This window comes from Dendrobates tinctorius, unplaced genomic scaffold (assembly GCF_039654945.1).
Source record: "Dendrobates tinctorius isolate UK_male_01 unplaced genomic scaffold, ASM3965494v1 ptg000008l, whole genome shotgun sequence".
Lineage (NCBI taxonomy): Eukaryota > Metazoa > Chordata > Amphibia > Anura > Dendrobatidae > Dendrobates > Dendrobates tinctorius.
In genome coordinates this window covers 8,292,366-8,308,288 of record NW_027361676.1, presented here as the reverse complement: position 1 = coordinate 8,308,288, position 15,923 = coordinate 8,292,366, and the positions used below count along the sequence as shown (strand labels likewise).

Here is a 15,923-nt window from a genome sequence, read left to right as displayed (position 1 = left end):
CTGTGTACACTGAGGCCCCCACATAGCCCCCAATATAAAGATAAACCTCATATATGGGTGTAAAACAAGAAATAAAATTGCCTTCATACTATTCTCCTGGCGCTCTGCTCCTGTCTCTGGTCCACAGACTCTGCACAGCAGGCATGATGGAGTGAAGTCATCATGTCTGCTTGTGTAGTGTCGGTGGTGGGGTGCCGAGCTGGGGGGGGTGGTCCTACTTTTATACCGCGCAGAGATGACAACAGAGACACGATGGAGGCAGATTCTGGGTGCAACAGGTCCAAGTTTATTTCTTCACTTGCCGTCCGACTGACGGCACACCTCGCGGCCCTCCGTTTCCAGAGCCGCTTCTCACACCGTACACTGGAGACGTGTCTGCACACACCGTCCCCTCCTTTACTGTCGACGCTCCTGACAGTTCCGTCACTGTGGCCGCCTTAGGCCCATTAACCAACAGCGCTTCTACTGCTCAGTCGTCGTGTCACATACGGTGTCTTACACCCAGTACCTCGTCTCAACTGCGGTCCTTTCCTGTCAGGACCACCCCCCTGACGTCCTCTCTCCTCAGTCCCCCTGGTCTGGATTCTCCTCAGAGTACACAGACTGTCGTAGTCCTCCTGTCACTTGAGCTCCCCCTGGGGACTGGAACTTTCTGGAACCCTCCCTCAGTATTTATAACTCCCCCGGTTCCTTGAAACTGTCACTCTGTCACCACGCCCCCCCATGACCAACGGTTTCTAAAGCCCTAAGCTGCTGTAAAGTCCTTTGCTCACACTCCACCCTGCCATCTAATGGTCATCCCAAGGTACTGCACATCCACTACACTTTCCTAGTTGTTTCCCCACTGTAATCACTGACTCCTACCTACACTGTGCAAACCTATCATTCTTCACTCTGACTAGTCCGTCCGTCCGTCAGGTCACCTTCCCTACACTCTCCCTTCCTTTGTCCATTGTCGTCCTCGACAATCGTCATCCCTGCCTTCGTCGTTCTGAATCTACACCTACATTCTGTTGTCGGACCAGAAGTTGAGCCAAACCCACTATCTGCGGGGGCCGAACCATACTGGGAGCACTATGCTCTGAGCAGCCTACTGCTACTCACCAGCGCGCACGCCACATGACAACGTCTTTCAAATTGGGCAAGGTACACCCGTATTCTCTCTACGGCGTGTATCTTTCCCCTACTCTCCCCTACTGTTACCTTTCACTATCCGGTACGCCATGATCGAGGCCACTCACCTACCAGATCATTGCCGGCGCCCGCCTTTCCTTCTTCAGGGGTGTCCGTGGTGTTGGGGACCTGACCTAGGACGGCTGTCTTTCTCACGTCTTCCAACTCATTTTCCTTCTTTCAGTTACATGTCATGGTCGGCGTCCCGGTCTCCCAGACCTCAACTCTTAGATCCCTACCGGATCTCACACTTTCCTTTGGTCCCGCAGACCTTCCCTTACCCGGACCTGTTGCATTTTACTTTGCATATTATACATCATACAACTTTATAATAGCACAAGTACCCCATTTTTTATAAATTTTTTTTTTTCCGTTTTCTTTTGCTCATTTTAAAACCAACATATAACAACATAACATTGCATGTCTTCTTTCTCCCCCCTTCCTTGGACATGGACACTCCCTCTCTTCTAAGTATCCCCGCTCTGTCAGTCTAACAAGTAAACACAAACTATCCTGTAAGAGGAACATAGAAAAACAGACATAAAAATCACAGATAAACATTTCTTTTTTTTTTTTTTTAAAGCTGACCGCGAACTGTCCTTTTGACCTGCACAACGGTGCAACGAACTCCTGACAGTTCAATCCTCCTTTCGGTGGTCAGTAGTATGGGACCCCACAACCGTGGAGCTCCCAGGATGCAAGAAGTGTCCCTTTCTGCAAGATAGTATAAACGAGCCGTCCCGGGGGTCGTGCAGCCGCCATGCCAGCCTCTCCCCTCTCATGGAGCAGGTTCCAGACTTCCTGCCCCCTGGCCCTCTTCTTCTCTATAACTCCTGCGACCCAAACAGAGGGTCCGGCATGAGCCCTGGAGTCCGGTGGGCGGGACTTAACCGAGGAAGGACGTGGATCAGAGGCGGCCGATGATTCCTGCGGCTCAACAGCCGCTGGGGCCAGGTGGCAAATGGGGACAACCGGGTCCTTGGAGGCTGGAATCACAAGGCCCACTAAGTCGGCCGCAGTCGACTTCAGCAGCGGCATAACCGCAGCCTCAGGACAGGCCGCATCCACTACTTCCAATGGAGCCGGAGTAACGGCCGGTTCCAACGACGCAGCTGCTATCAGCAGGGGGAACGCAGCAGCGTCTTCTTTGGATGACTTCCGCACTGGCGGCTCCAGGCGGGGTACCTCAGGGACTTGAGCAGGGGCCTCGCACAACTCTGCATACACCACTGGGCCCGATGTACCCAGGCCTTCCGGTGCGCAGGGGGCAGCGTGCTGCGGCGGAATGATGAGGGCCGCTGGCGGAGGCACTGGTGGTGCCGGGGGTACTCTCACCTTCCCCGGCGCTGCGGCCTCCATCACATCAATACGTGGCTTCACCCGCAGCCTCCGTCCCTCGCTCCACTGTCCCGCGGGTTTTTCCCCTAAACTCGGGGGCTCCGCTGAGAAGTCCTCTGCTGGTATTGGTGGCGGCCGTTTTCGCTGACTCCGCTCAGGCTCCGCTCCCCAGCTCAGCATCCCGCTGCTCTCCCGTGGCTCTGAGGGCGACTTCTGGCACAGCTTCATCCCCTGCCGCCACTGCCACTCTAGGCGGCCGATGCCCCGACACCTGCAGAGTCTCATACCGTCCGTTGGGCAGCACTCGAATGGCATCAGACAGCTGCAGTCAAGTTTTTCTTCTGTGCCACTCCCTCTGTGAGGTGAGGTGTCGGCAGGCCTCTCCACCATCCTGTCAGGGTCCAATATATGGAAGCGTCGATTTCCAGGCACATACTGCTTCCTTTTGGGGTGCGTTGGAGGGGGTCCCAGTCCATTCAACACGACTGCAAACACCCGGACCTCTCCTCTGCGCTGAAGCAACACCGCCATACTGCACAGTACCTGGTACCGCCCCGGATCCTCTGCTGGCCACACAGATCCGCCACAGCGCTTCCCATTTGTATTCCACAGGTAGGTCATTTGTAATCCACAGGTAATTGTAATCCAAACAGAGTAGTCCAAGTCCTTTTCCATTCTTTGAGGCAGGTCTGCCGCAGAAGATGGGGTATTAGCGGCGGCGATCCTGCCGACTACGCCAAATGTAGTGTCGGTGGTGGGGTGCCGAGCTGGGGGGGGTGGTCCTACTTTTATACCGCGCAGAGATGACAACAGAGACACGATGGAGGCAGATTCTGGGTGCAACAGGTCCAAGTTTATTTCTTCACTTGCCGTCCGACTGACGGCACACCTCGCGGCCCTCCGTTTCCAGAGCCGCTTCTCACACCGTACACTGGAGACGTGTCTGCACACACCGTCCCCTCCTTTACTGTCGACGCTCCTGACAGTTCCGTCACTGTGGCCGCCTTAGGCCCATTAACCAACAGCGCTTCTACTGCTCAGTCGTCGTGTCACATACGGTGTCTTACACCCAGTACCTCGTCTCAACTGCGGTCCTTTCCTGTCAGGACCACCCCCCTGACGTCCTCTCTCCTCAGTCCCCCTGGTCTGGATTCTCCTCAGAGTACACAGACTGTCGTAGTCCTCCTGTCACTTGAGCTCCCCCTGGGGACTGGAACTTTCTGGAACCCTCCCTCAGTATTTATAACTCCCCCGGTTCCTTGAAACTGTCACTCTGTCACCACGCCCCCCCATGACCAACGGTTTCTAAAGCCCTAAGCTGCTGTAAAGTCCTTTGCTCACACTCCACCCTGCCATCTAATGGTCATCCCAAGGTACTGCACATCCACTACACTTTCCTAGTTGTTTCCCCACTGTAATCACTGACTCCTACCTACACTGTGCAAACCTATCATTCTTCACTCTGACTAGTCCGTCCGTCCGTCAGGTCACCTTCCCTACACTTGCTCAGTCGCACATGCTGATTGGTGGAAGAAGGTGCCATCCGCAATCTCTGCCACCGGTATCTGCATCCCCAGGATGCAGACAGAGGTGAATACATTGGTGGACTGACGGTGGGCGAGAGCATGGTGTGGGCCACTGTCTCAGCCCTTCGACTGTCTTGGTCTGCCGGCTGGAGTGGAACAGTCAGAGGGCAAGATGTGGTCTGCTGTTCACAGTTTGCCTAGCTGTGGGCTAAAGGGAGGAAAACAAGGAGTCACTTAAAGATCAGACTAAATAACAGCAAGAAATGTCAGTTAAATTCTAAAGCCAAGAGGAGGGTATTGTCATGTATTAAGAGGTACCACCCTACATCTCCTCCCTCGTCACAGTCTACCATCCTACCCGTGCTAATGACCTGAGGCTAAGATTCTCAATAATCAGAACCTCCCACTCTCATCTCTAAACTTTTCACGTGCTGCACCAATTCTTTGGAATGCACTACCCAGGTTAATATGATTAATCCCCAATCCCCACAGGTTTAAGCGTGCACTAAAAATGCATTTGTTCAGACTGGCCTACTGCCTCAAAACATTAATCTAACTATCCCTGTGTTGCCCATTCAAAATCTTTTACCATAACTAGGTTCCTCGTATCATGTTCTCACATGCTTTATGCATTTAATAGCCGTCTGTGTCTGTATTGCTACATACTTAAGCTGATAACTGATTCATGCAGCTTTACATGAACACCCGATTCTATGGCTGGTCCGAACAACAAAAGCAATTGTTACCATCTACCTTTTCTGTCTGCCTTTTTCCTCATAGATTGTAAGCTTGTGAGCAGGGCCCTCATTCCTTCTGGTATCTATTTTGATCTACGTATGTGATTATTGTTATGCTGTAATTTCTATTGTCTGTCCAAGTCCCCTCTATAATGTAAAGTGCTGTTAGAATATGTTAGTGCTATAGAAATAAAATTAATAATAATAATAATAATAATAAAAAGTATGGACTCGCAGGACAATGAAGTGATGCTACCACTTTACAAAGCATTAGTGTGACCTCAACTGAACATCAGTTCACAGAAAGGATGCTGGGGAGCTAGAAAAGATGAAAAGAGACACAAAATTAATAAGGAGCATAAGAAAAGGCTAAAAGAAATATATTTAGTTCTGAGAGGAGATGTCTTATGAGTGATATGATGAACCAGTAATAAATGGCCCATACAAGAAGTATGGTCCAATGCTGTTTTAATATAAAACCCCAGCAAAGAATGGGCTGCACCCCACCTGCAGAAGGAAAGGTTCATTCTCAATAAAAGGCAGGCCTACTTTCCCATTAGAATTATTAATATGTATAACAGTCCCCCTCAAGAGCTGATCATAGCACTTTTATTTTATTCTCAAAAAAAAACAAAAAACATTATTTTGTAAATGAGTAAAGTTCTTTCTTTGGATCGGCACTTGGGGGTCAGGAGATAAAGATTAGCTTTTGGGGAGAACTTGATCATGCATTGTGACTGTGCTTGTTCTACTTACCCTTGTCTTTTTCCATCCCTCGTTTGAACTTGATGAACATTTGTCGCTTATCATTCATATTAACTATCCCTATTCCAGTTATTTGTGGGGGTCCCAGCAGTCATACAATTTTCACCTCTCCCCATGATACATTTGGTACTTTTCATGCTTAGCTTTTCAAAGGGTTGGTCCAAAATCCACAACTAATTGTCCTTATTCCCTATCTATTTGATGCTATAATATAAATTATTTTCTAATATCCTTGAGTTAAAAATGTCTCCCCTGTGATGCAAGTTATGTACAGCAAATTCTGGTGCTTTTTAACTTAGAAAATCCACCCCATTGCTGATGCAAATTTTACCTAATCTGCCTCGTAATTAGAGGGACCGCCACTTAAACTTCCCAAAACTAGTCATGACATGCTTTAATCAATGAGCAGAGGAGAAAGTGAAAACATTGATGTTCTGTAAGCGTCCTTACAATGGTGGAGTGTAAAGTAATGCACAACCGGGTCAAGGAATCGGGAGAACTTTAGTATGTTGCTAGTGTTTGTTTTACTAGTTTTCCTTTAAGCAGTTTGCAGTAGTTACAACTTCACCTGTCAGTGTTTCAGCTAAAGTTATTTTACCTTCTCTTATCTTCAGAGTTCATTGGACGTTACATCAGGAATAATTTCTCCTATTCGAGACATAGACAGACTTCTGCAAGACATGGATATAAATCGCTTAAGAGCTGTGGTCTTCAGAGATGTGGTGAGCAGATCAATGTTTTACTATTGCATTAACTGTGAGCGTAGTGTTGGTTGTTCCACCCGGAGAGGTGAGATGGCTGGGAATATGGCTGACTGACTACTTCTAACATGCCGTATCGATCCACTTGTTGGGCTCACAGTAGAGCACACTGAAGAATGGCTACTTGGTTTTGTACAGTGATGGTAAAGGAACGTATCAGCTCAATGTTTGTAATTAAATGAACAGCTTTTAATTTTACAATATTAGAGCACAAGCTTGTGCCTTAGTAGTCACTGCTGCAGCACTGCCCAAATAACTGAGCGCGTGGACAGTAGTGTTAACAGTATGTTCTCTCCCTTTATAAGGCTGCTGACCTCCACGGGGGCACAATTACAAAGCGAACAAAGTCCTGCTAACAAGTTCCATTTTAATGGATGTATACTTTTAATTCAGTACCTGTCCAATGACTGCTTGAGCATACATATGTTTCCAGCATGGGGTGGAAAGTAAAGGTGACACATCAACTGAAAGTCATTGAAACTGGCTGACCATGTACATGATTGTTGCCGCCTTGGTTTTTGTTTCCTATAAATAGGAGGACAGCAAACAGGCTCAGTTTCTAGCTCTGGCTGTAGTCTACTTCATCTCTGTGCTCATGGTATCTAAATATCGAGACATTTTGGAGCCACAGAATGAGAGGAAGCGGCCTCAAGTCAGCAGCCCACCGAGACAAGTGGATAACGACAGTGTAGATGCTGGAACAACAAACTTACAAGGTAGTTTACATACCATATTTTTCGCTTTATAAGACGCACCTGATTATTAGACACACCCCCAAATTTTTTTTTCATGTTAAATGGAGGTGTGTCTTATAATGCCAGCGTCCGTCTTTCAAATCGTATATATGTCCCTAATCCTGGTATCTATATAACACCCATCCTGATACATGGCCCCCTTGTGCTGGCACATAGCCCCCCCACCCCATCTTGGATATGTTCCCCCCCCGTCACTATATGCCCCCCTGCTGATGCTGACCCGCACATGGCCCCCCTGTCCCTATTGTCCCCCTGCTGGCATGCACACGCCCCCCCCCCATATCCCTATATTCCCCTCTGTTGACACGGACACGCCCCCCCCCCGGTCCGTATATTCCCCCCTGCTGGCACGGACACGGGCCCCTCCCCCCCATCCTTATATTCCCCCCTTCTGGCACGGACACGGGCCCCTCCCTCCCGTCCCTATATTCACCCCTGCTGGCATGCACACAGGCCCCCGGTCCCTATGTTCCCCCCTGCTGGCATGCCCCCGTCCCTATATTCCCCCCTGCTGGCACGGACACGGCCCCCCGTCCCTATATTCCCCCCTGCTGGCACGGACACGGGCCCCCCCCCCCGTCCCTATATTCCCCCTGCTGGCATGGATACGGCCCGCCCGTCCCTATATTCCTCCCTGCCGGCATGCACACGGGCCCCCTGTCCCTATATTCCCCCCTGCTGGCACGGACACGGCCCCCCCAGTCCCTATATTCCCTCCTGCTGGCACAGCCACGGTGCCCCCCCCCCCCTGTCCCTATATTCCCCCCTGCTGGCACGGACACGGCCCCACCCATCCCTATATTCCTCCCTGCTGGCACGCACACGGCCCCCCCCCGTCCCTATATACCTTCCTGCTGGCACACGGCCCCCCGTCCCTATATTCCCCCCCCCTCTGCTGGCACGGACACAGGCCCCCCCATCCCTATATTCCCCTCTGCTGGCAAGCACATGATAAAATAAACACTTAAGGCTGCTTTCATACTAGCGTTTCCTGAAACTGCAGAGGGATGCGCACGGCCGCTGTGAAGCTCCGCCCATGGCCGCACTTCCTCCGGTCAGCTCCGCCTATGGCGCATGATGTTGCATGCGACCTGCTTACCCTATCTTTAGCATTGGGTGTGCAGGCCATGCGCAGGTATGCGTTTGCCTGTGCCAAACGCACCGTGTTGCATTTTGGTGCACACAGCGCACCGTCAAAAGGACACATGCGCCAGCAAACGCATACTTGTGCACCAGTGATAGAGTATGCAGGTCGCATGCAGCGTCATGCGCCCATAGGCGGAGCTGACCAGAGGAGGCGTGGCAGGGGCGGAGCTTCACTTCGACCGTGCGCATCTTTCTGCAGTTCCAGGAAACGCTAGTGTGAAAGTAGCCTAACTCGCCTTCCGATGATGGCTCCGTGCTCCCAGCTCCCCTGTGGCTCTTCCTGTTTCTGTGCTGACATCCAGGAGCTGCTCATACAGGCACTTAATTGTAGCTTCAGGACCTTCCATCACATGACCGCAGTGCACACTGGGAATCACGTGACCGCAGGTCCTAGTGGTCATGTGATGGAAGGTCCTGCAGCTACAATGAAGTGCCTGTATGAGCAGCTCCTGGATGTCAGCACAGACACACGAAGAGCCACAGGGGAGTTGGGAGCACGGAGCCATCATCAGAAGGTGACTATAGTGACGGGGCAGGGAGGGGAGGGTGCAGGCACATGCAATATGCGCTGTTCCCCTGTCTACCAACTCGGTGCGGCTTCAGCACCGAGGTAATGGACAGCGAGTGCAGTGAATATTACATGAGCCTAAGGCCTCTTTCACACTTCCGTTTTTTACAATCAGTCACAATCCGCCAGGTTTTGAAAAAAAACGGATCCTCAAATTTTTTTTGAGGATCCGTTTTTTTCCCATTGACTTGCATTAATGGCGGATTGTGACGGATTGCTGTCCGTTGCATCCGTTTTTTGTGAGGATCCGCCAAAAGTTGCTGTCCGTCACCATCCTCAAAAATTTCAAAACGGAGCTTGTAACGTTTTTTTCTCTGGCGGATCCTGCAAACACTGATTTAACCCGAATTTCTTTCTGGGTGCCGGACAAAAAAAAAAAAAAAAATTCTCTCTCTATCTCTCTCTATCTCTCTCTATCTCTCTCTATCTCTCTCTATCTCTCTCTATCTCTCTCTATCTCTCTCTATCTCTCTCTATCTCCCCTTCCCGGCCAGCGATTCCTTTAAATTTCTTCATTTTCAGGATCCGTCTAAAAACGGATCCTGTGCCATCCGTTCACATCAGTTGAGAACGGATCCGCTTGTCCGCCTTTTTGGCGGATTATAACTGATGCAAAAAACTGAAGTGTGAAAGAGGCCTAATGAGCGGGAGCACTGACCACCCGCTGTCTCTGCATCCCGCAGCCAGCCCACCCCAGCCCCCTGACACCACGCGAGAGCCTCCCCCCTCCTCTACAGCACACAGATTCGGATTATAAGACGCACCCCCCACTTTCCCAAAAAATTTGGGGGAACAAAAGTGCGTCTTATAATCCGAAAGATATGGTAATTGCCAACAAAACCTTGTACAATAAACCTTTCACATGACTTTTAAAAAACATTTACTGTAGAAGTCTATGCTCAATGGTATTATGCTCTTTCTTCCTTGCTCTTCTTTTCTAGATGGTGCACCAACTGGTGAACAAGGTAGCCCAAATGACTCAGACAGCACCGTGTCAGTAAAAAGAAGGGACTCCGGTATTGGGGATGAAACGGTTTTGTCACCTAACAGCAATTTGGAGATTGATTCCCCCAGGTCGGACCCTGTGAGTTCAGGTCCCGATGCCATAAGTGAAGTGCTACACACACTATCATCAGAGGTCAAAAAATCTCAGGAAAGTGAAACTGATGGTGTAAACGAACAAACCAGCACAAAAAATGTGAATGTAAAGGATATTCTCCGTAGCCTTGTCAGTACACCCGCTGAAGAATCCCAAATAGATCCTGCTTTAATACCACCTACTTTTCTTGGAGCTCTTGGGGACCCCGGTGCTGAGCACGCAGTCCAGTTCAGATCATTTGACAGGTAATTGTATCATGCTAAATCAGTTTTCAGCATATTATTGGAGTTTAATATTGATTGCCTATATTTCGGTAATTTAAAAAAAAATCTTTTAATTTTCTCTGAAATTCTGCAAAGTTTCAGTTTAACACATAGCTGTTTCCAACAAGGGAGCCTGTCTTTGTTTCTTGCGGATCTTGCATCAGCAACATAAGTTTCTTTTAACGGGAATCTGTTAGGTTTTGGGTATGTAATCTGAGAGCACCATGATGTTGGGGCTGAGATCTGGATTCCAGTGATGTCACTTCCTGGACTGTGTTTTGCTGTTTTTAAATACAGTCAGTGTTTTCCCCTCCTCCATGACGGCACACATGAGAGGGAATCCGCTCATTTAGGACAGGAACCCTACTGAAGATAAAAGGGCGGTACCTCTCCCTCGCTTCAATTGGTTTACATAGCATGAGAGGCTCCCCAGGTTATTACACATGGTAAAACTATCACCACATTATATTAACTACAAACACCCAAACTAGTGCACACCAAAGGAGTGATAAGGGGGGGGGGAATATACGGATGCCGTCATGGGCTCCGGAAAAACCGGCTACCGGTAAGTAACCTTGGTGTTTTATTTGCTGGAGATTATCACTAGAGCACAACTGGCCTTGTGCTTCCTAGTTCAGGCACACATTCTTCACTGAGTAGCAGCTATCTGTCACTATATGTCACAGAAAACTGTGGTGTGGTTGGGGTTGTACACAGATTAACAACTGGGCTATGCTACATTTTATCATAACTGCTGCACCCAGTATAATGAGTAATACATTGCTGGAATCTGGGTCTCTGTCGCTACCTCATACTGCTGTCAGATTACATGGCAAAAACCTTCTGACATATTCCCTTTTAAAGCTACATCTGATTAATAGGTCAAGGCATTTTTCAAGATCTGTAACCATTTTATTGATGTAGCTTTTGAGGTTTTTTTTTTTTATGTAATGAGCCATTGTCTTCATTGCTACCAATGTGGAGTACACAGGATATTTTGATTTGCCTTTGTTGCATTTATTGGTGATGAGGTGGCTGAAAAATTAAAATTATTTTTTTTCTTTTCTGTGTTTACTGTATGGGTTAATTCTAGATTTTGAAAGCTAGGACTTTTATGGACATGGCGATACCAAATATATAGTTTTTTTTTTTCTATTTAAGCATATTTATTTTATTTATATTTTTCTGTCCCTTAAAGAGGTTTGTCCACTACTAGTACAACTCCTTCTGGCCTCCAGTGCCGGCACTATTCCCGCGGTGTCGGCACTCGTTCTCCCCGGGGCTCCTGTGCCGTTTTTGTGACATGTAACTGGCGCCCAATCAGCGCTGGCGTCACTCTCCCCTGCTCCTGTCAAATTGAACATGAAGAGAAAAGTGATCAGCTGCAGCCCGGCCTTCCTCTTCATGTTAAATTTGTACAAAGGCGGAAACAGTGATGGCAGTTCTGATTGGTCGCCAGAGTCACGTGTCACAACATCACGTGAGTCGTCCTGGGGAGAGTGAGTGCCGACACCGCGGGAACGGCACGGGAGGGGAGTATAGGCATTAATAAATATATATATATATATATATATATATATATATATATATATATATATATATATATATATATATATATTATTTTTTTTTTTTTTTTTTATTCTTTCTTTAAAGACTCACAACGAAATCCAGGTTAACATAATAATTGAAACCAGACAAGTAGACGAATACAAGCAGAACAACTTAACTCCCGACCAAGACAATCGTCCACGAGTCCTTAACATCCGGGGAGCCGGTAGTAGAGGTCAATTCTGAGGGTCTTTCATTTTTAAACTTTTAACAAACAGTACAGGAAAGAAAAGACAGAGCAGGGGAAGGAGAGCAGTTGAAGCGAAAAGAGTGGGCGGAAATAAGTAATGGAGCCAAGAGAGGCAAAAAAAAAAAAGGGGGGGGAGCGAAGGAAAAAAACGAGGGGGTAAGGGAAGGAGTACCCACCCAACCAAGTCCACCACTCAACCTCAGGAGGGGTTTGCCTCCAGCATTAGTGTACACTACTCACTAGAGCTTTGAAAATCCATCCAACCAACCAAGCCAAGTAGCCCAAAACTTTGCGTGTGATTCATGTATGGATGAGGTGAGGTCCTCGATAAACATAATTTCATTGAATTTTGCGTTCCACTGAGTTATGGTTGCAGGAGCGGGACTCCTCCATCTCTCCTGGATGCAAGCCCTCGCAGCCATGATCAAAAATTTCAACAGAGGATTTATAGATCTGCCCTTCCACACCTCCAGCAGTTGGGGTCAATTTCCGGAAATATGGTGTGCAACCTCGACGGTACTCTGTACCATCTGGACAAAATCTTATAGCCAGCCTCCTGGAACCTAGAGCTAATCGAGGCACAGTGTACAAGGGTAAAAATTCGAGTTCTCTGATCTTCCGTAAAAGAAATATTTAAATCTCTCTCCCACTGCGCAAGGAAAGAAGGGGGCGACCGGCTCCGGGGGTCCATCAGCATAGAGTAGGTTTTAGCTATGGTGTGTCTGATTGGGCCCGGGCTATTACATAAAAGCTCAAATTGGATTTTGGGTTGTCTAAATGAACTTTTAGGGGGGAGGCTGCTGAAAAAGTAGGTAAGTTGCAAACACCTCCAACTGCCCAGGGGAATTGGATCTGTTTTGGTGGTAAGGTCACTCAGAGAAGGCCAGGAGGCTCCCTCTCCCCAGTTTTCTACGCTATCCATCCCTGAATCTATCCACAGACGAAAAATGTAGTCCGAGCGGTGATACTATTTTATCGCGGGGTAGGAGAATGAGTTGGCCAAGTAGTGGATAACTTTTTTAAGGGACTTTAATTTGTGATCATTTGATTGCCTGTACTATATTCTGCAATACCACAGAAATACTGGTCTCCCATGGATCTCAGTCTGAGCGTCACAAAAGTGACAAGATGGCAGCGTGTTCCAATTAAATACTGCTATAAGAGCTGAGTTCTGTCCTTGGCTATTACATACAGATGCCAACTATTTGGTACAGCAGGTTTAGAAGATAAATATTCCTAGACATTCATTTAGAAACCGCACATCATACCATTTTTATTTCAGAGAATAATGTTAATTTCCACCATGTAATAATTAGATCTTCCACCATGTAATAATTGCATCTTTCACCGTGGAGTCGTGGTTTGTTTTCCAGTAGCAGACAGTGGCTGCTGTAAAGCTGCTGTTTCTTGTCACCAGTGTGCCCGGTGCAGCGCTCCTTTAGGGCTGTTTCTTATTTAATGCGGTGCGGTGGCTGCTCGGCCTCAGCCACTTTACATTCTGAATGTGAAGACATCTTGTCTGGAAGATCTTCTCGTATACCCTTTACCAGTGGGGTGTCCCTGGGAATTTCAAAGTCTCCTCTGATCCTGCATTTATCTCAGGAATGCTTTGTCAGAAATCAAAACTCTCCTCATATCTTAAGGATTATCCTGGAAAGTATACAGTAACAGCTCGAGAAGCTCAGCTCCCCTGCAATCCTGCCAGGAGAGGGGCTGCTGCCGGCAAGGTGTGCTACTGATGGCCCTGCTATCATCTTCACATCCATCGTGGCGATTAGTGGGGGCCAGAAGTTTATACAGATAAAGTTCAAGGTCTGCTCTGGGAATTACTAGAATGCCTAAGTGCCTTTTTATTTACCGATTTCTGCCGCACTAAAATAATTCACATCGAAACCTTGAAGATAAGCCTCTGACATTGCTCCAGATGGACAGCCTCCCCCCAGGATATGGACCCTAGTTCTGTAGATGTCCACCCTGAGATTAAAGGGTTATTTGCTTATGAAATAATGTCTTCCTTTCTCCAGAGAGCTCTCCTTTTACCTGAGCAATACTTGCTAGTATGTCTACCTACCAATAGAGATGGCTTGCTTTCTGAGACGGACTTCATCATGCAGAGCGATTTTGTTCCTTTGGGTGCCAGGCTTTGTGTCAGTAGGACTGATTATGGTCATCTGTCATGGCTTTGATCTGAACATGATTGATAAATGGGTATATTTGTTTCTGATGAGATTTTAACTGTTTCCATGATATGCCTCAAGCTCTGATCGCACAAAGAGGAAAAGGATCCCCCCTCCTTTTATGTGTGTAAATGTGTGTGTATGTGTGTGTTTGTGTATATGTGTGTGTGTGTGTGTATATGTGTGTGTGTGTATGTATGTGTCTGTGTGTGTGTGGGTGTATATGTACAGTATGTGTGTGTGTGTGTGTGTTTGTGTGTATATGTACAGTGTGTGTGTCTATATGTGTGTATATGTCTGTGTGTGTATATATGTATGTGTGTGTACATTGCTATTGTTAGAAAGACAAACAAAAAAAAATCATTGGGCAGAGTTATCAAGCTACATTCCCAAGAACCATGGCTTGATCTGCACCAAATAAACCTTCAGAGCCTCCGGCATATCTACACACTTTCCGTGCCTTGGCCAACAAGGGGGGTGATCTTGCTGAAACTAGGCACGACAAACAAGCAGTGTAAACTTTGACTATAAAGTCTTAAAATATGCCAGATTTACCAAACCGCATGGACGGCTATGACAAATCTCTTATTTTAGGACCATTTTCTCTAATTCTGCATGAGACTGTCTTCTTAAATCTGCCCCAATGCATTCAATCTGTTCACCTCAGGTGTGTTAGGAAGCCTTTTTTATTTTTTTGCAGGGTCACTGTTGGCCTCCAGTGGGTGAGTGGAGACATCTGGACATATCTGGTGTGTGCGTCGGGAGCGTTCCTCACCTTATATACCAAATGTATGACTTGGCTGCATTGTGCAAAGAGCCCAACAGAGCCATTAAACAAGTTAGAATATCTGACAGGACCCCATTAACTAGACTTTGCTATTTATTGTACTTTGTATGTGTCAGTATGTCAGTTTATCAAAGCATGTCTGTACTTAAGGGTTATTCCCAAAAATTAAGTTTTCTCCTATATATATAGGATTAGGAACAATTTACTGATCTCTGGAGGTCCAATCAGCACCCCCAGTGATCTTAAGACTGGGCCTTTGCAGCTCTGATCTCAATAAAGCAGAAGCGTGCATATCAACCTCAGCTCCATTCATTGTCTATGGGACTGTAGAGCTTTTTCCAGCTAAACTTTTTAACTCTGTTTATCTTCTTTGATGCTATTCCACCCCTCATATTCCTACTCTGATTTTTCTATGCTATTATTTTTTTACTGTATGGGGCTCTTTTTTAATCTTTATAGTTTAATGAGACACATGAGGGAAGTATTTAAAATAACCAGAGAACTTAAAATAAAAGTAGAAAAAAAGTTGTGTACGATGATTGTGTAAATCTTGTAAGGAAGGTGTCAGGTAATGACTTGTATTTGCATTTTAAGGCTTATGTCTGGCGTGTAGGCATATATTCAGATGGCTGCCTGGGTCTGGTGATCTGTGCTCATTCAACAGGCAATAATTATCTGCCCCACAAAGCCTTCTTACAGTTCTGGGTAATTGGGACTAATAACTCACTGACCTTATGCCGGAGAATATTTATGGTGGCCGGTCGTTTCGCCCTTGTCCTGTCAGAAGTGATGTAAGCTCCTCTTTGATATCCTTGCCGATCTTGGGTAGGACACTTAAGAGATCCATTGCTTTTCTATATGACAGTGGACTGGTAAAGTGTAGCTTCATTTGGCTTTTTTTTTTTTAGCCTGGTGGAACGTGGCTATGACATTGCATAGAAAGAGCTCTCTGATTTATGAGATGAAGTTCTAATGGTCGCGAAGGTTTCAGCTAAATAATTGGCTATTGCTTTATTCACTTGTCATGGTA

General features: G+C 47.1%; 1 protein-coding gene across 2 annotated transcripts in view; it reads left to right on the top strand.

The window, feature by feature from the left end:
• The window catches only part of LRBA (LPS responsive beige-like anchor protein), a 920,035-nt gene that overhangs the window by 158,861 nt on the left and 745,251 nt on the right, over positions 1-15,923 (top strand). For both annotated transcript variants that reach the window (XM_073576254.1, XM_073576253.1), the window contains exons 27-29: positions 6,154-6,261; positions 6,836-7,016; positions 9,711-10,113. In XM_073576254.1, the coding sequence (XP_073432355.1) occupies positions 6,154-6,261; positions 6,836-7,016; positions 9,711-10,113 (692 nt within the window). The remainder of the gene's footprint in view (positions 1-6,153; positions 6,262-6,835; positions 7,017-9,710; positions 10,114-15,923) is intronic.